This window comes from Amblyomma mixtum, chromosome 10 (genome assembly GCF_055824585.1).
Source record: "Amblyomma mixtum isolate Tamu chromosome 10, ASM5582458v1, whole genome shotgun sequence".
NCBI classification, from domain to species: domain Eukaryota; kingdom Metazoa; phylum Arthropoda; class Arachnida; order Ixodida; family Ixodidae; genus Amblyomma; species Amblyomma mixtum.
Genome location: NC_143021.1, coordinates 135,326,240 through 135,350,454, shown reverse-complemented (window position 1 = coordinate 135,350,454; position 24,215 = coordinate 135,326,240). Strand labels below are relative to the sequence as shown.

Here is a 24,215-nt window from a genome sequence, read left to right as displayed (position 1 = left end):
CCGCGCATCCCTCGCGCCACGATCTTTTGTGTCGCGAGACAGGCTTTTTTGTCGTGTATTGTGTCGTGCGAGAGGTTCGTTTCGTGGGTTCTTCCGCGCAACAAAGGTGTTTGCAGTGGGTCCTGTCGCGCGACAGATACCTTTCCTGTGTTTTGTCGTGCGAAGGACGCGCCCGTCGCAAGATTTATCGCGCGACAGCATTCTGTCGCAGGTATTGTTGTGCGACAGAAATAGTCGTGTCGCGCGACAAAGACTGCGCGCCTCGACAGAGTTGCCTGTCGTGGGATTAGTCCCGCGAAAGACTTCAAAACGCCTATCTTCACGCGTCAACAGTGCCTGGCGTGCTGTCTGTCACACGACGCAACAGCCTCTCGTGGCCTCTGTCGCGCGACAGATTTATGTCTAGGGATGGTCGTGCGATAGATCCCTTTCACGGGTAATTCTGTTTTACTACATAATTTTTGGTAATACCGCCGCGCCGTCGTGTTTAAGCGATTGACTTAAATTGGACAATGGCGTGTTAAAGCGCGTTCACACCGGCCGCGGAGACGATGCGTGTTGTGTCTTGGGAGACACTGTAACCGAGGTGTAACAAGACCTCGGGTTTATTGTCAGCCGGCCGTCAGACCGCGCGTCCCGCTGGTAGAACGACTGCCCGTGCAAACCAACACGCATGTGCTTATATCGAGATACAGACAGGCGCGGGGGCGGTGCCCAAATACCGGCACGTGGCCGTGAGTTCGCTGTTTGCTTATCGTGATACAAACACTACATTTCCTCTTCCCTAGACGATGCATGCTCTCATTACACATCGTTGACATTTATTAGAAACGGTTAGTTGTTATACAGAAATAACCGAAACAAGTTAACGGTTCAAACTCTAGTTTCAAATGTTGGTTGGCAAAATCACGGCGCTGGTGTGTACCGATCTCGGGGACATCTTTCCCTTGTCGGATACCGATGTCGTGTTGAGGCTTCATGGCCCCTGTCGCCAGGAGAAGACCCCGAGTCGTGATCGATGTCTTCGGAACGGAGGGCTTCCGTCGATACTCCTCCTCCTGCGGCAACCGCCCCTAGATCTTCCTCAGCTGTGCCCGCTGGTTGTTTCGTGGCTGCATGGCACTCTGTTCATCAATACCCGTCGATTATCCAGATGGTTGCCACGGCTGCCAGGAGTCCTCGCCATGGCGCCACAACCATGGTCGGCGGACGTTGCCTCCGGGTCTTCCTGCCATGTGGGTATGTGGTCTTGATGCCTTTTCCATTCCATGACCCCACGTGGTGTTGTCACTTGTAGCACATAAGACACTGGCCCTGAGCGTGACGTCACCGTTGCCTTTAACCATTTTCGACCTTCTCTACAGTTCCTCACAAACACTTTGTCCCCAACGACAAAGCTTCTCTGAAGTTCTCTTCGACTGCGAGTTTGTCGTAACTGCTTTTGCTCGACCACTGAACGCGTACTAGGCTTAAGTAAATCGAGTCGCGTTCTGAGAGGTCACCCGATCAAAAGCGAAGCCGGAGATTGCTGGGTGGTTGCGTGTGGTGTATTCCTGTACGCTAGAAGGAAACCAGCACGCATGTGCTTATATCGAGATACAGACAGGCGAGGGGACGGTGCCCATATACAGGCACGTGGCCTTTTAGTTCGCCGTTTGCCTATCGTGAAACAAACACTATATATACCAAGACTCATTCCAGTGTCATACTAACTCCTATAATTCGGCAATCACTTTCAACAGTACAGATACCATACGGGTAGAACATTGGAAAAGTTATCCCAATTTTCATATCCGGTGACCGAACTGTTGTTCCTAGCTATCGGGTAATGTCGCTGGTATGTATATCTTGCAAACTTCTCGAACACATCATTGCATCTAACACGGCACTACATTTAGAAGGCAACGGTTTCTTCTTTTCAAAGCAACACGGGTTGAGAAAACGGTTACCATGTGAGACGAACTACTTGCGTTTACTAATGAGCTGCTTGAAGGTATGGACCCTAATCTTCAAATCGACTGTATATTCCTCGACTATGCTAAAGCCTTCGACCGCGTTCCACACTGTCGTTGAATAGCGGAACTCTCATCGTTGCGTCTCGATTCATTAACAATTTTTTGGACAAGAATCTTTTTATAATTTCGCAAACAAAACACATCTACTGATAACCATTCATCCCCTTTAATTGATGTAACATCAGGCGTACCGCAAAATCGTGTAATAGGCACGTTACTGTTTCTCATTTCCATCAATGAGCTAAAGTTAAGCATTACCTCAACACTCAGAATGTTTGCTGAAGATTGCGTTATGTATCGCTCAATCCGCTGTGTTAATGACCACATCGCTCTTCAAGAAGATCTACACCGCAATAATAAATGGTGCGCATCATGGAAAATGTCCCTCAACAATGATAAATGTCAGTTAATGACATTTAGCTGTAAACGGTCCAATTACCTTTTCACTTACTCGCTTAACCAGAGTCCAGTCCCCCTTGTGTCGTCATACAAGTACCTTGGCGTCCACTTTTTACCTAATATCTAATGGAAAACCGCATAGAAAAAAATACTGCCAAAGCTAACGGTACATTGGGTTATTTAGAACGTAACCTCAGAGGTACACATTCTACCACACGGCAGCTCGCATATTAAATATTTGTCCGCCCACAACCTAAATACGCATCTTCGATTTCGTCACCCCACCAACCCAACTTCATTTCATAGAGCGTGTATACAGTCGCGCCGCTCGCATTATTGCCCGAAACTATTGCCGACATTCCCGCATAACTAACGATAAGGCGTCATTATCGCTTCCATCTTTAGAATCTCGCAGAATAATTTCACTTATCAGCCTCTTCCATGAAATTGTGTACAGCCATCACTCCTTCACACTACCTCTTAGAAAACCGGTACGCAGATCTCACCGATTCATTAATAACCTCCGTTTTAAACGCACTTCGGAATGGACCACCGCATTCGACTCATCAGCCCTAACCAATGCAATCAGTTATTGGAAGAGGCTTCCTCACAATATTGTTCGCATCTAAGATTTTGCTATTTTCAAAATAAAAAAACAAAAATATGCAGCCTTTTCTTCTGAAATGTTTTGTGTAGTGTGTCAATTTAGTTCTATTTTCTGGTTGGTTGCCTGCTCTCGCATAATGACGTTAAAAGAACCATCTTCTACTTGCTTCTGTTTCGCAGCCCAGTTATGTATCCTCCCTCACATAATAATCCAGTCAGGGTCCATGAGTATGTGAACAAATAAATAAGTATTGCTAAATCGCGAAATCAAACTTATGTTATTATCTATCTGTAAGTAAAGCTCGAACGTTTACAGGTTAAGTAAAAAGGAGACACGTATTGCAATGTAAAAACCACATGGCACTACGCTTCTGCTTTTTGTTCCTGTTTTTGCTGTCCTCTGCTTCCTCTAGTTTAACACAGAATTCATCACACCGTGGCTCTCATTGCAAGCGGAGTCAACCCCTTTTGTTGCATTTAGAGAGGGTTCATTCATAGTGCAAACGGTGTCATAGTATCCGGTTCTTTTTGCCCCTCCCGTTCAGAATTATCGCACTCCAATTGTAAATATGAGGCAACAGTAAAGTATTGTGACATAAAGTTATCGAAATATTGTATGAAATAGTTCATTCTTCCGATCCGTTGCAATATCATTTCTTTAAAGATATGTGCATTGATTGAGTCGAGTAGTTAAAGCTGGCATTTAAAAGCAATGCGGAACGTGAGAAGCTGGGCTAAATTGTACGTATTCATGGCTCTAAAGCTAAAAAAAAACGAAGAGGCCGAGAAGAAGACGATAACACAAAACAGGCGTTCGTGTTGGGCTTCCTCCTTCTTATCTGCTGCCTTCGTCTTTTTTGTGCTGGTCACGATTTCGATGATAGCAGGAACGTTAATAGCGAACAGAATGCATGCCTGCCGAGGGGGAAATCAAATCTGCGGAGATATTGACTGTCGCCGTGAAAGCTTAATGTTATACTTGATGTGAAACATTTAATAGCAAAAAAAAAAGCCACTCTTTCTTCAGTAACACATTATTCAGCATCTATTCAATAAAAGAAAAGTAGTGGAGCGGCATAAAAACAATGCATTTTTGCTTACTCGTGCTCATGTATGTTGCACTGCTGCGGTCTTCCTGTTTTTCAAAAACATATGCAGCGCGTCAAGTCGCTGCTGATTTGTGGGATGACTCGAGGTCACTTCAATTCTCGGGCATAGCATTTATGGCTTCCGTTAACTCTTACCTCCTTCCTCTTGCAGGGCTAAAGGGAAAATATAAATATCCATTATATTTAACTGCAACGTCGCTGGTGTCGCAAGTAGTTATCTCGGGCACCGGAGCTGGTCTTCGGCGTTTAAGGGCAGTCTGTGCTCCTTTTATCGCCATTATTCTTGATGTAACGTAACATTGTAACGTCTGTAAGTAAAATGATACGGGAAAAACTGTGCTTTTTGAAAGATGCAATACCACTGGAACGCATGCGGAGCACGTCTTGGTTGATTGAATATTTCCTGCAGGAAACCAAAATGTCTTCGTCACAGCTATTCAATGCGCAGATTCCGTTTCCCTTACTACGGCGGATATTGGCGCAAGTCTCCCATTAGCTGGAGATGGAGCCGTGGTGCTGCCGCGAGCACAGAGTGGCAGTTAGCGGGTGTCGTTAGCATGATAGTGCTTGTTCTTCAAATAATTAAAGCAGCTGTCCTAAATTTGGAATCGCCAACAGGAATGCTTTTTCAAGTACTGTGGTATCTTGCAAGCACTCTTAATACTTATGTTCATATAAAAACATAACAAAACATGCCTTCGATAGCAGCTTTTAATTTGCCTCACCGTGCTTGCTCTATCCGTAGCATCTGAAGTCGGAGCTTACTTTAGTAGTGTTGTCTCTCGAAAATAAAACCTGAAAACTGGACTTGTGGGTGTTGCCTTCGACTTATACTTTTATTCTACACCGTCGCGATATCCGTTCCGCTTAGTCTTCATGGCCTTACCTTAAAGGCAAAACATCATGTCTCAGTATGCCTTCACCGAATCCTGTGGTACTAAAGCATTTACCGTAATACATTTCTCTTTAATCGATGCTTATCCGGAACTACATTATAAAGATCAAATAACACTTCTCTAGAGCTCTATGCTCTGCGGTACAACTAATAGTGAATTCTTTGTGCAGCTGCTATCTTAAGGGTATTGTGCTCGTGGCTTTCTTGTTTTTTGATGAAGTCTGGTTCGATCTAAAGGCTTTTTCATAAAAGGCTGCAGCGGTAGTAGTGGAAGACCTTTATTCGACCGTAATTTACAGGCCGAGCATGTCGACCGCCTGGGCGACCAGAAGTCGCTGTTCTTCCCCTTCAGCGCAAAGTCAGTCGAGCCAGGTGGTGATGTATAGAGAAAGTGGGGGCAAGGAACCCGGCTGCTGAGCAGCCAGGCAATACAGGAGGTAATTGGCCAGGTCCGCATAGAAACAGGGCAGTTGGGACAGGAAGTGTCCGATTGATAGTGGGCGAGAAAGAGGCGGGACAGGATGATTGCTGCATTAATCCGGATGTGCCGAAGAATCGCTTTCTTTGGCACATCCAGATGAATGCAGCAGATGAATGCAGCCTCTGACACCGTGAATGATGAATGAGCGGGAGGGTAAAGGCGTTTGTCGAGGCGGAGCTCGAGGTAGACCTCTTTTATGGTGCGGCGAAGGGCGAGTATTCCACCGTCCTCCGACTGCTTGGACCAGGGGATCAACGGTGCCCGGAAAAGTGTGTCGCAGGCTAGCTGATGGGCCAGCTATTTGCCGTCGATCCCTTAATGCCGAAGTACCCAGGGGAGGAAAACAATGGAAGGCTGCAGTGCGGAAACCGCTCGTTCGACCTCCTGTTGGAGAGAAGGGGTTAGGGTGTGTTTCTGTAAGTGGTGTATAGAGGCTTGTTAGTGTCAGTAGAGTGTGAACTTTTAGAGATAGGGAAAGGGGGCAAATGACAGGAGGGCATGCGCAATGGCGAGGACCTCGAAAGAGAATGCATCCGGAGGGCGTAGACACGGCCCGCTGGTGTGGGTTTCAGGAGCAGGGAGGTGGGGATGGTGCAGGGCGTACCCACAAGAACCTGGAGGAGCCACAGAGTCATCCGTGTAGCCTACACCCTGGGTATCGAAGAGAGGGGAATGGTGCTGCGCGGCCGCATGACGACAGCCGGCGTGCAGCACGGGAGACATGTTGGTCGGGAGGGAAAGGATACGAAGATTGGGAGACGAAGTGGGAATAGGAGAGGTAAACGGATAGACGAATGGGCGAGATACCCGCTTGAGTCAATAACCACTGACCCTGATGGATAAGCGAAAACCGATCTGCATCATATATTTTACGCTGATGACCTCACTCTCTGGTGTTCGTCTGGCTCTTCCTGTCACCTACAGGACACCCTGCAACGTGGCCTAGATTTCATCGACTCCTTTTATGCGAAGCATATTACTAGAGCTACACTACAGCCCGTCGAGCGCGGCGGTGTAGCTACCATTGACCTTTAGCGTGACCACGTGACACCACGTGACACCATGACGTCACAGCAGAGGAGAGATGGGCTGCCGGCTCGCGTGGTCGGCCGCGGCGGTGAAGGCTACACATCAGAGGCGCGGCGGCTGACCACGTGACAACATGACGTCACAGCAGAGGAGAGATGGGCTTCCGGCTCGCGCGGTCGGCCGCGGCGGTGGAGGCTCCACATCAGAGGCGCTGCAGCTGACCACGTGACGCTAGAGCAGCGGTATAAAGCTTAGCTTGCCTCAGCTTTCCAATGTACTTTCCATGGGTGCCAAGAATGCTGTTGTAGCCGGTGCTGGGGCAGCGGTTGTACACTCTGCATTGAATTCACCGATGATCCCGTATATAGCTGCCACGGCAATCCTTGCTACACTTCTAGTGGTTGTATTAAAATGACCAAGTATTCAACTAAGGAAAGCCATATATTACCAAGCCTAGCCATCAATATGCTTCGCATCTGACTAGGCTTAACCTTAGCTAAGCCTCAGCCATTTTCTCACCACCGCTGGCCTCTCTCCTGCTCCTGAGAAATCCGAGCTTCTCCTTCTCAATGAGTCCTCCTACCAGCGCTCACAAAATCACTTCGTCTCTCTCCACCTTTCTGGTTCTCCCATTCCTGTCGTCACGCAGTGCAAAAATTCTTGGCTTCCCTTTGCATGCGGCGAAGAATGTGCAAGCCCTCCACCATGCTGTCACCACCTGCCATTCGGTAGCTCATCTCTTGCGGCCCGTGGTCGCTCGACGCTCAGGTCTGCACGAGGCTCATGCGTGCCAAGTTGCCCACGCGCTGGCCCTCAACAAGGCCTTGTACATTGTACCCTAGGCTACCTTCACTCAGACTAAACGCTCTCGAGACTGCCCTTGTGGGCCTCTACAAGGCAGATCTGAACCTCCCTATAACTACATCTACCGCTAATCTCTTTGCCACAGGCTTCTTTCATCATCTCCGTTCTCTTCTCACTCTCCATCGTGACTCACAAAGGCTATATATTTTATACATTTTCGCATTAGTTTATCCCTAGTCGTACCGCTCGAGCGCTATATTGAAAGCTGCTCCCGTCCGTTCACCTCGAGGGAACACACAGGGTGAGCATTTAAATTGTATTTGCAAACTACTACTTAAAACAGAGCAAAAGAACGAGACGCAGACCGAAGAGACAAACACAGCGCTTACTAGCGCGCACGTTTATTCTATCAATTTGCATGTATATATACAAATGAGTGATTCGCGAAAGGTCGAGATTGATACAAGGCGCAAAAGGAAGTCGAAATGCTATTTACATGTATCGCGTTGCAAGTACTTCGGTTCTTTAGAGATAACGCACGACAATGGGTTTTAAGAACGATGGACGATCAAGTAGCCTTCATAACTTCCCTTGTAAGTTACAAAGTTTTTATAAACGCTAACATTTCTCCTAATTTCACCTGACGAGACTCGCGAATCCGTCCAAAATGTATCCGAACAGCTCGAAGTCGTACATGTATATGGCGTACAACATAAGCACCTGTTGTAGCGAGAGCTCCGCGAAATAACGCATGGATGTCCCTCTCGAGTCGTGCGTTCTGCTTTTGGCGTTCATCCTCGGAAACGACCAGCCGCCCAGTCCAATTTCGGGCAGCAGGTGCTGCAGGTCAGCAGCCAATGTCTCCACTTTTCCGATGATATCGTACCTGCAACATGAGCATTTTTTTTTTAATACAGCCCATCTGTTTTGTATCCAGATTGCTAAAATATGAGCACAGAAAAACATAGACATACGCAATTTTACCTATATGCTCTTTTTGTTTGCCAGTTGAACCATTACGTAATATGCCATCAAATATGCTTTTCCTTGAATTTAATATCTTACAGTGCTTCCCTGGCCTTTGCAGAGCTGTCATGCTTGCATTCAATTCACAATGAGTATTTAACAATTGGCTGATAAAGTACACTTCTGCAATGTACGTAAAATGAATAACTTCTTCCTACGGGAAGAAAAATAGTTAAGCATAAAGTAGAAAAGAACGCGCTGCTTTTGATAACGAAATCCTTCACCGAACAGCATGTTCGGTGCGCTAACACGATGATCATATACGCATACACATTGGGGAAATGAATTGATGTCCGCGCGCTGTGCGACCTCTGTGCACGTAAAGAAATGGTCTTTAGTAACCCGCAGCCATCAACTTCGTGGTATTCCATAGCACCCTACAGCTTACTGGCGCTAAACACACTTTCCATAACACACCGCGCCCTGCCTTGCGGGCGAGCTATGCTTACCATATTATAGCGGGTGCTGACAACCAGTAAGGTTACGCGTTACTTAAAATTCAGCTTTAGAAGCTCTACAAGTGGTCGTGCTGCAGCAAAAAAATAGCCATAAAGTTACGCTATGTTCTAAATTGGATTAATATGGAAGCCGTCTAAAGGTGTAAATATTTAGGAATGCACCCAAGTTCTAGCGAAAAAAATTTACTTCCTAATGATAAAGTATTATAAGGTTCAGTGAAGGAAAACCCGTCACCGGAAGTTGTCCTCAGACGTTCTCCACAAAATGTGTCCACAGGAAGTAGCACCTCTCACGTGACCACATTTGAAGAAGAAATTACCCCGCACTGGTTTCCAACCGAGACCCTCTGCGTGCCAGGTGGGCAAGCAACGCATTTACCACGAAGGGGTTTTTTGTTTTATTTATTTCATGGAAGTCAACCTCGCTGACTTATCTGATTCTTTACTTACACACGCACACTATTCCGCAATGCAGTAGCACATTATCATACACTGCATTCCACCAAGGTATCAAAATTGCGGGAGACATACACATGCGTGAAGACCGGGGCAACCATTCAGGCGGCCAGTCCAATTCGCCACAAACACCCGCACCAAGGCGCCCTGTTCACTGAAGAGGGACTTAAATGAACGAGGTGGATATCTGTGTTCGTTCGAGTGTGTAACAATGGCACGAGGTGAAGGCCTTGTGATTTGTATGACGGTAAATCATACTGGGGATATGTAGTGATGTTAGACAACGATGTCTTGCAGAAAAAGTGTCTTACGTTCCAATGCAACACAGCGCAGTGCTCGGTAATTTTTTTCTTTCCTGTAGACGTCCCTCCCTTGTGGTCTAATGCTGACGTCATAGGAAAGCATGGTGACATCACTGAGGAATTTCTTGCCTTGGACGGCGACGGGCGCCGGTTTTCGTGCTAACGAGACGTATAATGCTTTCGCACTGAAGGTTAGAATGTTCAGTGGCAGCTAAGGGCGCTGCAATTTGGTATGTTACCATTTGACTGGTGTCGTATTGTATTTGCACGCATTTGAAGGCAATACTGAAAAAGAAAGATTCTTCAGTGGTCAAGCGCCCGGCTCACGACTCATGGGACAGCGTTTCCAGCTGCGTTTCGACATTTTTTTCTTTTCAGAACAATCGCTTTTCTTTCGGAGACAACAAGAAATGGTGCCTGAGTGACGCCCCTACCATGTAGACCACTGAAAAATTCTGCTGTTAAGTCATGATTGTTTTACTATGTCACTTTTTTGGGTTGTTTTAATTACTTGCGCGAGGAAGTTGTGACGTCACAGCCTCCTCGGGCAATAGTGATTTTCTCGACATGCCAAGAACTACGCCGGTTTCTATACTGAAAGAGACCCGTAATGCTGGAGCAATAAATGCAACCTTCATGAAATACAACGGGGCAAACAGCGCGTGTTCTCTGTATACAAATTATTTCTTCATTTGTTTCGTTGAAAGAAGAGTGGATCACCGTGGCTGTTTCTGATCGATGATTTGAGAAAAGGCTGTAATCACTGTTAGTTACAAAAGTCTAAACTACAGAGATTATCTAGACGTGCTTCGCCTACTGAAAACTTTCAGTCCTTTCTTTTTCTGCTGATAACAAATAACGTTCAACTGCAAACATCCGGTAAACATACTGCTGGGAGAAAAACTGTTACGCCTTCACAATTGCACGGAGCATGCACCTTTTAGAGCAGGGAAAGACAGAGGCAACCTGTAAAAATTGCTGTAACTAGCGAAGAGCATCACAAACACTTTCAAATTTATTCATATGTAGTGAAATGTTGAGGGACCAGTCCACATGCAGAACATTAGCAGTAAAAGATTTTTCTAGGCTGCGTATGGAAGTGGTCGTATAAACGGCACCATGGCTGTATTTTAGCACTGAAATTTTAACGACACCAGGTGCGCCGACAGTGGAGCTTAAATATATTAGAGACATCTGTGCGGCCGGATTCGTTCAAGCTCTTTCAAGAACAGTGCGCTATACATCATACCAGGTGTTTCATCTCACGCTTTGCACGATTTATAAATAGGCTTTTTGAGTTACAAGAGCACTTCTTTGGGCATACCTTTTTCAGCGGTATAATGCATCGGAATACAGTTAAGATGTACTACCTAGCAAGCTGGCTAAGTGATATTCAATAGTTAACATATGAAGACATGAGAGTGAGTGTCTGCATTGCCCCCAAGGTGGCTCGGTCGTTATGGCACCCGGTTATGGGGCTGCCCTAGATTCGCAACGTGTTTTATTAAGCCGCTACTGTCAGGCTCCTTATTCTAGAGAGGCGTGAGCCCACCATAAGTAATATACATATCGTCTGCTGGAATTTCAAAAACACCGACACCCTCGGCGATGTGGCCCAGCAAATGCTGGCTACATCATGCAGAAATACAGTGCTTTAGAGAAGCTTCAAGGAAAAGCAACCTATCCAGTGCACGTAACGCGCCGAAATAACCAAAATTTATTGGGCCGCAGCGCCGAGAGTAAGCACATTTTGGAAACTGAAAGACGGATATGAACATTAAGCACGCAGAGCTGCACGACTCTGAATAATTAAGAAGCCTAGCCGCATTAGTTGTTAGGTTAATTACTCAATATTAGTCAATATTAGCCTCCTAAATAGTACGCCTCAGTTGTATTCAAATTTGCTACATCGCTGACAATGGCATTCCTAAAAAGCGCCCTCATAGCTCAAAAAGCGTATTTTTAAAATTTTGTAGAATTTTCGGTGCCACGCCATGCATATTAAACTATGTATATTAAACTTAGCAAACCATATTGCTAGACTTATAATCTTGGGGATTTCAGATGTGTATCGATGATACCATCGAGTATCTCTGTCGCAAATCAGTTTTAGTTTGCTATCTTGTATCAGTATCGGCAGTACAATCTTTAGGTTATCGGCATTCAAGTATTGCGCGCAGCCCTCCAAAGCTACACCGGCTGCTAATAGAGTAAATGTCGTGACAGCAGGCCACTGTGCTCTGTTCCCGAACTGCACGTACAGGACACTGTGAGATTGCTGGCGAATGAAAATTTCCCTTAACGCGCAAATTTTGCTTGCTTTCTTTTAACGAGGCCTTCGTTGTGGCCCATTGGTTATGCCGCTCGGCTGCTGATTTGAAAGAAATGGGTTCGAACCCGGTCGCAGCTGTAGAACTTCTATGGAGGCGAAATTTCAGAGGCTAGTGTATTGTGCGATGTCCGTGCGCCTTAAAGGAACCCAGGCGTTGGGAAATTTCCGGGGCCCTTCACTGGGGCGTCCCCCATACCCTGAGTCGCTTTGGGACGTTAAACCCCGATAAACAAAACCAAATAACTATTTCTTTTACTGAGCTGCGCGTGCTCTGACTTGGGTCTAAGATTTAGTCAGTGCTCATTGGAGTCTTTGCGTTGGCACATTTTATTGAGGAAAGAGCCACTCGACTGGAACTACATTGTAAACTCATAATCAGAAAGTAATGTAATTAGTCGAACATAGAGTCAAGACGCAGCCTTTTAGACTCCTACTCAATGGTACCGCTGTTCCATTCTTCCCGTGGCTACTGCTTCCGCAATAGAAGGATTGTATTCACTGCAGGAGAGGGTGCGTACGCAACTCTGGAATCACTGTGGTGATTCAGGAAAGTTCACGACAAATGAGTGAAATATGACATAAGCATTAACTCCATCAGAAGGCGCTCCTAGCATTTCTTCAATTCTAAGAATGTAATATTTAAACGGCTCCTTCAATTTTAATTTTGTAGAGCGGCCCGGCGGTCGGGGTTATGAAGACGAAAGGATTGTTTTTAGATGCTGCAGGCAAAACTTTACCCGTGCAGCAATGTTTTTCGCTTCTCAGCTCCATCATAGTCAAACAATGCAGGAGAACAAATTGACTTTAATTCAACATGCAAAATTTGCTTGGAAGCTGTTCCAAGAAAAAAAAATAGAAAATTTAAAAGAGTTATGCGAGGCAAGTTTTAAATCAGATTGTAAGCCGTTGCAACAAAACGAATGAAAGATGCAATTTTTACTGCTACTCCCAGAGCGTTAGGCATCTCGCTTCCTATAGAGGACATGCGCCGAATTTGATCGTGCAAAGCTTGCTACGCTATCATCTTGCAGTTTTCGTGCTATGTGTAATAGAAGCGTTCGCCTCAGGCCGCTTGCGAGGACGTGGTGCAGCAGTGCCTAGCTCTAGCCTCGCGTTGATGCCAGCACCTCGCACCGCTCCATCCTGACCGCTCAAAAGTCGCGGACCGCGCAGAACGCTTGTTTACTCAAAATTATATCTCCTCTGTTGCTCACAGGTGCTCAAATTTACTAATGGTGAACATCAATTTTTAAAAATCGTAAATTGCGATCTCCTTGCTTAATATTATAAGAGAAGTAGAAATGTTTGCGTGCGGTCCCTTAACTGTGCCTAATACATAAAATTATACACAAAATATCGCATTCGTTTAATGAAGTAAGAAAAGGAAACGATTGAAATCCAAAAGTTGTAAGGGAAAATGTTAGGTTCCAGTAAAATTTTGTGGCGCTTTGACACACTATGTGCTAAATGTTAAGGTGGTTTAAATTTTTACAATTGAATGGTGCCACCAAATGAAGCGCATTTTGAAACTAAGAAACAAAAACAGCTCCTCGCGGACGCATCTCGCCAGCGCGGGTCGTAAAACGGGGGAGAAGGCAACCACGGAGAGCTAGCCTTGTGTGTGTGGCTGCCCCCTCCACCAGCACTCGCCGACGGGGCGCGCGGGGGGATTGCGTCAGCCATGCCGTCGATTGTTCGAGAACGTCGGCGACGCTTCTACCCGAAACCAGCGGAGAGTGTGTAGCCTTGTCTTAGCCTTGCGTGCGCTAAGACATGCCCTCTTCCTCTTCACTCGCGTGTAGGCGGCGGCGACATGACAGAAAAATCCAGGTGCACCTCGAAGCCACTCCCGGCGTTTGACCAATCAGGGACGCGCGCCAGGCGCGAGAAAGAGAAGGAGAAGGAGACGGCGCCGGCCGATACTGTTGGTATGTCCGCGCCTACTTTGGCGCGTACAACAAACAGACGCGGACCCAGTCTATATAAGAGGGGCGTTGACCTCTGTCAGTGCAGTCTGAGGCACCGTATAAGCTGCAGTGAAGCACGCCCGCTCGACTCCCGGGACACCGCTCGCCAAGCCGCGGTTCAACGAGGCAGCGCGCACCAGCCTGCGGGATGGCATCATCGTGGACCTCTGGTCGTTGGACTGTCGCAGCGCCCGGTAAAGAAATTGTGTTTTGTTTCTTTGCCTCTCTCTTGTGTTAGTGCACTTTAGGTGCAATATCCTTTTTCTAGTGTAGTCTCTCTCGAGTTTAACCTTGCACATATTGCACTGGTTTGTTAATAACTTTGTACGTGCTTGTGCTAGTGATTGTGAAACCCTCTCCATCGACTTATTGCTGTATAAACTTTGTTTTGTTTGTAAATCTTTGGCTCCAACCCATTCTCTGGCTTGCGACCGCCGAAAGCTGGGCACCAAGCGGCCAAAAACCTCTTGTCACGTGGCAGCTGGTCTCCACTGAGCTTGCCACGCTGATTCGGGGGCACCTCATTTGAGTCCGAGACCACTATCCCCCCTCAGTCTAAGGGATTTCTGGGACCGCACGCTAAAGTGCGTGAAGTTCTGTGAAATTTGTTCTGGCGTCCACGACAGGACGTTTGGTGTTTGTAAAGAGTCGGGAGGAGTTTACGAAGAGGTCGTAAACGAGTGATAGCAGCAGAGCGATATTGTGGGGTGCCGCGCCGAAGCGGGTAGTGAGGTTCACCGTGTAGAGGTATTCATTGCTTTGAAGAGTTCGGTCTCCAATTATGAGCCCAAAGGAGCTAAACGAGCTAGTAGAGGCCGGCATCCAGATGGGGATGACCGGAGCCGAACTGCGGAAATGGGTGGACCAGGAAAAAGAGAGGGCTCGAGAAGCAGCAGAAAGAGAATGGAAGAGGAGGGAGGAAGAGGCCGAAAGGGCTTTTCAAAGAGATATGACAATCGTTCAAAGGAAGCTTGCTGAAATTCGGCGTTTAAACGACGTCAGGAAGCCAGTAGAGCTTAACCCCGGAGAGGCCGGGTTCGAGACTGACGAGTATGATTTGTTAGCAACCATGGAGGAGGTTGTAAGTAGCTCCATAAGTCAGAGCTTGGCTTTGGAACAGCCTGTTCCTGCAGCTGAAACCACAGAAAGTGAAGAACCGACCGCAGTGTCGCTTCCTCAGGAAATTGAAAGTGCAGCCACTGCTGAGGTAGCAGGCACTGAGGAGAAGGCCAACCTGACGTTTCAGTCAGAATGCACCTTAATGAAGTCGCCTGAAGGGGACGAAAGGCGGAGCTCCAGCGAAAAATCACAGTCCTGCACACCATAGAGTTGCGGTAGGTACAGTAAGGAAGAGCGGTAAATTTTCAAAGAGAACCAGAGCTCCGATGTAGTAATAGCTGAAGAGAGCACACTCAGGGAAAACCCGGAAATCATTCCGAGTGAACCCTCGGGCAACGAGGAAGGGTTTTCCTGCAAGGAAGGGGAGGAAATCTGCACCTATGACGAAGGCGAGGAAATTTTTGCCTCTGAGGAAGAAGACTGCGCAGTGGAAGGAAAGGGGCAGACTAGAGAAAGGTCGGTTTGCGACTGCGCTGAAAGTAACCAACTGACGAAGGGAATTGAGGAAGTAGTACTGACCACAACTGAGGAGAATGATTCTTCAATGAGTCCTGAGCCATGCTTCGAGCACTGCGCTCGAGCAAGAGTCAGAAAGAAGAAAAAGAACAAAACACCGGTCCGAAGACAAAAATCTGTCGATGAAGAACAAAAAACGACTGAAACAGTGGATTAAACGCGGGAACACATCTCGAATAAGGCAGCTGGGAATGAACCCGGTGTGGCCCATAGAAGAGCTTTAAAGAAAGCATTAAGAAAGAGAAGCAAATGGAGCACCGCCGATAAACGTGGAATCTCACCGGACAAAGCCTCAGAGAAAGGTCAGGAGAAGAATGGAAAGAAACAGACCCAAGCTAGAGACAGCTGCGACGGATACAAGTAAGCTGCCCGAACATCACAGCGAAGTCAGAAAGAAGTTCAGAGGATCAGTGTAGTGACAGTGTAGCGGCAAGGGCAAGGTCTCATGGTTAGCGCATGTGCACCTTCCAGGTTACGCATGTCCAGCTTTCTCAGGGAAAAAGTTTGAAAATTATTAAATTGTAGGATACTGTTATGGCAGTACTGAAGGTAGTGATCCGTTGTTTTGACGTGCAGCCACATCTTTCTTTTGAAGTGTTTCCACCGATCGCTTTGAACAGTTAAGTATGCCATAGACAGTCGATGAGGGATGCTTTTGACGATGGCAAATGTGAATAAAAAAATTACAAGATGGCGTCGGGTCACCTGCAAATATATTGTCACGCGCTACCTATGGACCCTGAAAGAACAAGGAAGTGCGCACGCCGGACAATAAGTTTTGGTATCGTCCCGCTGACGCATCAAGCTCGGGTCGACCTGCCTGTTTAAATAGGCTTTGTAAATAAAATCAGCAACAATTTTGGGTGCTAAAGCCAAATATTAGATTATATGAAAGAGGTGCGCCCATAAACGGTTTCTCGCTCAAAAATGGTCCGGTCCAGAATTTCTGGGTACGGCACAATGTTCGCTCCACAGTATCGCCACGTTGCTGACAGAGCTCCTGCATTTCTCAATCAGGCGTTTAACTTCCTCAGCGATGAAAGGCTTCAGAAACTAGCGAAGCACGTTACTCACAACGAATGGCTTGTTCAGTGACGGTAACAGATTTGCCAACATTCCACAAATCATGTAGTGGAGACTCCTACCTGGAAATGCATCTGTTGATTGAGGAACCTCTGGGCTCTCTTTCATATCGATTAGTGAATCATAAAGGCAGTCCTAGACCATAAATGTCGTCCGCCTGTGAAATCTATTGCAATAAAAATTTTTGCAAAACCTACTTCTTCCGTTTCTTCCCTAATGACTTCAAAACTGTGCACTTTTAGTGAGCACTCAAGATTATTGAAACACCTCAAAGCAGAGTGTCATTTGTCATATGCAGCTTTTTTAAAACCTACGAATACTAGTTAATGTTTGAGGACGGTAAAAATCGGTCTTATTGCGCATACCCAATTTTTTAAACCTGCACGTGCCGTGAAAAAACTACTAGGTAGTTACCCCGCTACTATTGAAGATAATCAGCACTAGTTGGTCACTACTGCTCTGAACGGGTGCTCCGCCTCGGCGCCATGCGCGTACTTTCCACAAAGCGACTGATGCACAGCGTAGCCGCTGACGACTTTTTATAACTGCCGCGGCTGCAATTGAGCTGGTCCGAAAGATGTTGCTGCGCTACGCAGTTAAATCTTCCTATTTCACTAACTTCGCCATCAAACAACATGGCGAAATTTGCCCAAGGTGTGACGCGCTTGCTATGTGCGCGTGGCCACGACGTAGCAGTGATCCCTTCAGTACTGATCCCCTGTCTACGTAGCAGTAATTAAGGTTCTGACTATTGCGCACATTCCGATTGGTCAATGCTACAGCTGCTGCTACGTGTATGCCACTTCACGATCGATTTCACAATTAGCACAATCAAAAGTTTCGTTCCGTTCCTTCGAGCACATAAAGTACTCACACAAACGCTAAGAGCCCCCCACCCCCACTCTCCCACACTATTCATTTATTTATTTGCTTACATTATGTGCCACAAATAGCATTCCTATCTGGTGTGTGGCGCACCACTGCACATTCAATCATGCATGATGTGTAGGCAAAATAGGAAGTCCTATGAGCACGAGGACGCTAGATCACACATATTTAACTGTTAAAGGTGAAAATGTCCACGGTTGTATCTTTCGGCACTCTAGATGTAGTAAACATGGACTGAATGCACAGTGATGGAGAGCGACATCTGTGCTTTTCAGCATAAAATACCCTATGGCTTCTTGCAAAATGCCTGGGCACTGTCGGTTTAAGTGCTGATGCTGGTTCAGGGCGAATTATTTATCCTTGCAAGTATTTTTGTACGAATGAACAATCATTAAGTTTATGACTTGTTAACATGCAGTGGAAGAAGAATCAGTTTAGCCAGCAATCGACCATATTAGAAGTAGTATTGTCGCCCCATTTCTCGGTCATATCGGATACGGACCGACCTCCGTTTGACGCGTTCCGTCATTGTGCACTGTACAGATATCACAGCTCCATAGAGCGCTTGAGAACTGCAATTTTGGCAGAATGAGTGACTTGTAGAGAATGAGAAAACAGTCTGAATTTAAATTGCTTAGTGAAGCGTCCGACGGTCCCCTAAATTACGAACAATCGAGCGTGTTAAATAATTAACGTGGCTAATGTTGACTTCACTCTAAATATATACTCCTAGGTCGCGAACAATATTACCACGCTGTATTGTATCAGTATGAACGGTGTATTCAAAGAGAATTGGTTCTTTCTGACGTGTTAAAGAGATTCGCATATTCTGTTAGGAATCAGTGTTACAGCACGTCGCGTGCATCACTCTTTTATGCAGGTGATATTTTTTGTGCAGCTCTTCGCAGTCAAGCATTGAACGGACCGTCCCGAGAGATTTAAATCATCAGAGAATTTTATTATCTTAGAGTGATTGATACAGTCTTTAACATCGTTCACAAACACATAGAATACTAACGGGACAAATTTTACCCCTGCAGTACACTAGAGCTCAAAGGGTGACATGATGATATGTGCTATATCATGTATTCATTCATCATGTGTTCCGCAGGAGTGGTCTGTGCTATCCCCTTAACGTGTGGGAAGACCTATGTTGGCCAGACTGGGCGCTGCATCAACGAGCGCTTTGGGGAACATGCCCGAAATTTATCAGATTTAAAGGATAAATATGCACATTTCGTAGCGCATATTATGGGTTGCGACGGATGCGAGGCATGATTGAGTCAGACTAAGATTCTCGGCAAAAGCGCAGATAAGAAGGCACGTGAATGTCTGGAGGTTTTTCACATAAGGAAACTTGGCAATAGGAGTGTCAGCACCCCATCTCTCACTTTTTTCGACCGAGTTCGAATTTTTAGATGCCGCCTTTAAATAATCTTTTTCAACTTTTTTGTTTTTGTTTTGGCTACCGCTTGCTCATGTGTGCTCGCTGTGATGGTCGCTTCGATATCTTTACCTTTCCTGCCCTCCTCCTTCTTTTTCAGTGAAACTTCGCTATATAAAGGCGCTGCCTGGTTTCAATAAAATTAGTTGTGAGTTAGCGCTTTGTGTCTCGTCCTTGTCTTTTCGTGGTTTGCATGCTCTGGCACTATTTTCTTCAAATCAATTATGCACCAACTCGCCCAAAAAGAAGTGCGATAGTTTGTAGAATCGCTGTTTTTCTAGTAGCAACGAATGGCTAACTAGGTGAATTGCTTTCCTAACATATTCCTAAATTGCTTTCCTAAAACTATATAGCGTGGGCCTCTTTCTTCATTCAAATAAGTTGGCGCAACATAATTTAGAAAATAAACCAGATTACTATCTAAAAGGCGGCCAGGTAAAAAGCCGTGTTGCTCATTGTTTAGCTTATTCTTGAAAAAGAAGCGTGAACAGGTATGAGAAACACGGTCGACAGAGATGACAGCAGAGAAACTGGACTATAGTTTAACACTCGTCGGTCAAGCTTCCTTTTTAGTGTATTGGCAAAACTAGTGATGGCTTCTAGCAGAATGGAAATTCTCAAAGGTGCAAGGTTAAGTTAAAAACGTGGGCTAAAACATGTGTATGACCGCCGACGCAGCCTACTATAACAAACATCGCGATTTCGTCAGAACACCAATATTTTTTTTGTTTAGCAGGGAGCGTACAGCTGCTTCTCCCTGGCTAGAACAAACGTTCTCAACAGGAAGGAAAAAGTCGTTTTGTTCTGGAAGGACTAACTTTTTGGGGCGACTGGAGCTTCGGCATAAACGTTAGCTAAATAATCGGCAAATTTATTACAGACGGCCTCACGGTTGCAAACAGTTTCGGAAACGCATGACTATTTCTTGTTTAAGGCTTTTTTGCCCTCTTCCGTATCGAGGTAAAGGCGTTTTTCCTCATGTCGATAAGCAGTGTTCTTGTATACCACTCATGAAGTGACTTCAGATGATACCATCGATGACAACGCAGTTTTTCTGCGAATTTCTTTCCTCGAATAGGCGGGGAACCAGTGCGGATACCTTGAGCCTTTTAACACATTTCTAAGAATGTATGAGGCCATTGCAGTTGCAATTCTTCTTTTGTGCAGCTCTAGGGGCGCACGTTTCTGAAAAGAAACTGCGTTTTCCCAATCAGCATTTCCCAAGTATCTATACCGTCCTAAGTAGACCCCACTGACTTAGTCCCCCGTAATTTCCCATTGACGTAGCCAGGTTAAGTACAGTTGAAGATTCAACAACATCCTCACATGGACGGTGTCAACAGAGATCGGCGCCAGCACTGGTAGAGGTTCCGAGATAGTGGAATTGATGGCGTTTGTCAGAAAAAGGTCTAGCAGGCTTCTTTTTGAGTGGGGAAGGCAATTTTTTTTAGTTGGAGCTGCGCAAAGCTTGAGAATTCGAGCAGGTGGTTTGCTTTTACCCGAACCTCACAGCTTTTTGGAACGCAGATCCTAGTCAACCAGGTTAACCCTGGGAGGTTAAAATAACCCATCATATGCACAGTATATTTGATGCAATTAACACGATCATAATGAAGGCATAGACATTTTCGGAAAGTAAAAACAGGGGAATAATAAAAGAAATTCAAAGAACTGAAAATAAAAGAAGACGAAAGAAAGAAATGCGTTTATGAAACCATGCCTACTCTATCACCTTACGCATACATCTGTGACCATATCAGTGGAAGAAAAAAAACCCTGCAGACACTAAATAGTCGTGGTAACTAAATATATTATTATTGATGACAATATTAACTGGTTTTTGAGGAAATGAGATCGCGCAGTGTGTCTCACATCTCTGCGGATGCCTGAGCCGCGCCGTAAGGGAAGGGATAGAACTGCAGTGAAAGTACAAGAGAAGAATGTAGTACCGTAACGGAGGGCTTGGGAATAATTTCGACCACCTGGTGATCTTTAACTGCTCTGATATTGTAAAGCACTCGGGCGCCTTTTGCGTGTCCCCTCCATCGAAACGCGGCCGCCGCGGTCGGGATCGCAACAGGAAACTCCGGCTTATTAGCCAAGAGCGCTAATCACTGGGGCACCACGGGGCGTTCATTATGCATGAAGGCCTTTCAATTACTCTGTCATGCTAGGAAGCAATCTCGATTCTATAAGTGGACTTTATGAATTGATCTCAAGGTAACCTTAGTTTTAAAACCCACTTTACAATTTTACTTAAAAGGTGAAGGTAAACAGGAATATCTTTCATTAGACGCTGGTTTCTAACAGTGCTAATTACCATGTAAACGCTAGCATATTTTTCCTGCGCAGGCAAGGAACGAGTTACCTCATGGTGCAGGGCTGGCATCGGGTCATGTAGGGTGTCCAGTGAGGGTCCCAGTATGTGACGGGCTCGTTCAATATCCTCTCCACAAACTCTGCGAACGTGAATGTTCCATTTGGTCCCCTGCCTACGAATCCTCGTTGGTACAACAGCTTGGCTCCCCACACGTAGGGATTGGTAGTCCTGACTTTATTCAAGTACGCAGAGACCAGTCTTTCAAGCGGATGCCGCACTATGATCACCTTGGTGCAATTGGACTTGTCTCTCCAGTAGGTCCCGGGAAGGACGGCGCGATATATTCTCCGGAATGACATGAAAATGATGTCAGCGGTTTGATTCGGACTCAGGGCCTTGTCGGCTTTCAAGACGAGTACCTTGAGACTGGATGTGGCTGCCTTCGGAACCGAACAAAACGCGAAGTGATGTGGCCTCACCACATAGAGGGAACACGTTCTCCACGTGCAATTCGGTTCCTTTGAGACCCCTTGGCGACCTCCAGTATGACGTAAACGGAGAGATTCGCCGTATGTTTTGCAGGCTGAGTCCATTCTGGTGAGCCTTGACGCCAGATCGTGCGCAGTCTTTTCCAAGAGGGCCTCCAAAATCCGGATGGAGCGGTCCCTCGAAGCGCTGCAGTTGCACACTGAATGCTGCAGCATGAAAATGAAAACATTTTGCGTGTGAACGAAAATGCCTTGAATCCTTCAGTTACTGCAGTCGTGTTATTTCCAGGCACACCTGCATATGACATTGCAACCCTTCTCTGTTCATGACATGGAGAGAGTTTTACAGACGAAAGAAACAATTCAATAATTATTTCCAATCCTTGAAGTCTCCTTATGAAGAAATGCAATTCCGCGGCGCCTTACCAGAAATTGAACCTTTAGGCAAAGCACTGTGCATAGACTACATGTTAAGTGAAATTCTATTAGCGTTTATCGCGTCTCAAGTGCTGACACGTTAACGCTTCTCATGCGAGAAAACTTTACTGTGAGTTCCACTTTAGCAGGAGCAAGCGGCGGCGATTAAAACTAGCAAATAACTGTGGTATTTAGTAACATTAGTTACTCATTTTGTCGTTTTATTTTTTCCGCTAGGCTCCTTGTGAAACACCGTCACGGGCAAAAATGACCAACGCGTAAAGATCACCTGTCCTGCGCCTGTCCCAGCGAGTCTTGTCACCCCTCGCCTCTTAGGCCACCTTTTTAACAGTGCGTACACATGGCGGTTGAGCCTTCAGCACATGCACAAGAGAACACAGGACTATTCCTCCAATATACGACGTAACACTAAGTGTGACGACTTCAATAACGGTCAGCATTATTCAGTAACGTCTAGCAGATTGACACAGCGTTTCCCAGAATGAGATAAATTAGGTGGCATTCTTTATTCACAATTGTCGAACACCAGTCACGATGATTTGTTACCGTTCCTGTCAACAGATTGTGTAAGTGCAACCAGCCACAGCAGGGCCCCGACTGAAATCGAGACGCTTTACTAAGAACGGAAAAACCTTGAACTGAAGAGCGGCAGTATATTTACGTTTTAAAAAGCACTGTGTGCTTGATTCCACTCTCTAGCTACAAAGGAATCGAGCGCAGTTCACGAATCGCAGTTGCCTTAATCTCTCTGTTAAACAGGGAGCCACGATGGACACAGGTGGGTCACGATATCCTTTTCAAGGAAGAAAAAGCAATCAGTAATCAGCGTGAAAATAAGCGCCTGGCTTTTCAGGCGGAAATCTTGCAATTCGTATTAACCAGTCGCGCTCAAAGTTCTCACGTTTCTGCTAAACATTTCATTCAAGGTTTCCATCGCGCCGTCCGCTAACTCGCTCTTTTCGCGCACATGTCGCTTCTTCGCTGGGGAGTTCGTACGAATTTAGCATCGAAACAATTTCATAAATGCGATGGCAGATTTTTTCCAAGTGCCATTCGACCCATGTACTCATGGCTCAGCAGCCTTTTCCAGAAGTAGCACCTTCACTGTGCGAGTAACTTCCTTGTTATTCTCACGGAAAAAAACTCTATCAACGCCATTTGAGTTATTGTGATTCATAACATAGCGGGAGCAGAGATTGCCACTGCAAATGGATAATATTTCTGTGCTGGCCACCACTGAAAGTGAAGGGGCAACCAACTGTGGGTCTGAGTCACTGGCAGGATGTGCATGGCTGCGCCTATGGCATTCTTATCCAATCACAGCCGTGTTTCAAGAAGCGTGCAAATGTTGTTGCAGCTTCGAATTATGCTTCTTCTCTCAGAGATGATCGCCGAGCATAAGGGACACGCGCAGACTGATAGTAAACCTGCGACTCCTTGTACCAAACTGAGAGGCTGTAGGCACGAAAGGTCGACGTCGTCTAAATACGCGCAGAGTATACATGGGAGCTCGCTCAGAAACACCCATACTCCCTTGATCTAGTGGCTTGCGAACCCAAAGTTTTCTGATACATCGCTGTTAAAATGAGAAGGTAATGTTTGATGCAGCCTAATTTTGAAGCCTTCTGCATTCAAAAGAAATCTGACATGACTGTCAATACATCTATTATACTAGTATTGAAGGAAAGGGTACCGGTTTTTTAACCTTTTCATCGCTCTTTTCTTCGCGCTTAATAGTCTGCATGAATTTTTTCTTGACACGTATAGCCGTATCATTTTTTATCTGATATTTTTTCTGCGTTTTCCTCAATTGATTCTTTGTCTCCATGTGCATTTCTGGTGCCGCAGTAAGGGGTTTAGTAGCACTCAATGCTTCATTGTGTGCCCTTTCGTCGATGCTCTCTGCCGGCAGGGCTATGGCATGATGCAAGTGGCACGCCTTAGCTATTAGTAGCGCTACACTCTACACGATGGTAGCGCAACGCCGGCAGTAATAAAACACAGCTCCAGCTTGGCTTAGTAGAATTACAACTGTCCGAG

The 24,215-nt window shown here is 45.9% G+C and overlaps 1 protein-coding gene across 1 annotated transcript; it reads right to left on the bottom strand.

The window, feature by feature from the left end:
- Nucleotides 1-5,949: 5,949 nt before the first annotated feature.
- On the bottom strand, nucleotides 5,950-23,465 carry LOC149327023 (carbohydrate sulfotransferase 14-like). Its single transcript, XM_089564761.1, has 5 exons — nucleotides 23,451-23,465; nucleotides 21,298-21,944; nucleotides 7,989-8,224; nucleotides 6,678-6,745; nucleotides 5,950-5,964 (listed from the first exon to the last, which is right to left on the bottom strand). The coding sequence occupies exons 1-5, from the start codon at nucleotides 23,463-23,465 to the stop codon at nucleotides 5,950-5,952; spliced, it is 981 nt and encodes a 326-aa protein (XP_089420887.1).
- Between the last annotated feature and the right edge of the window lie 750 nt (nucleotides 23,466-24,215).

Excerpts from the sequence above, each read along its gene's own strand:
- LOC149327023 (XM_089564761.1), bottom strand. Across the intron at positions 8,225-21,297 it reads TGCCAGCCCTGCACCATGAG|GTACGATATCATCGGAAAAG; the intron begins GTAACTCGTTCC and ends CTCATGTTGCAG. Across the intron at positions 6,746-7,988 it reads CATTTTGGACGGATTCGCGA|CGCCTCTGATGTGGAGCCTC; the intron begins GTCTCGTCAGGT and ends GGTCAGCTGCAG.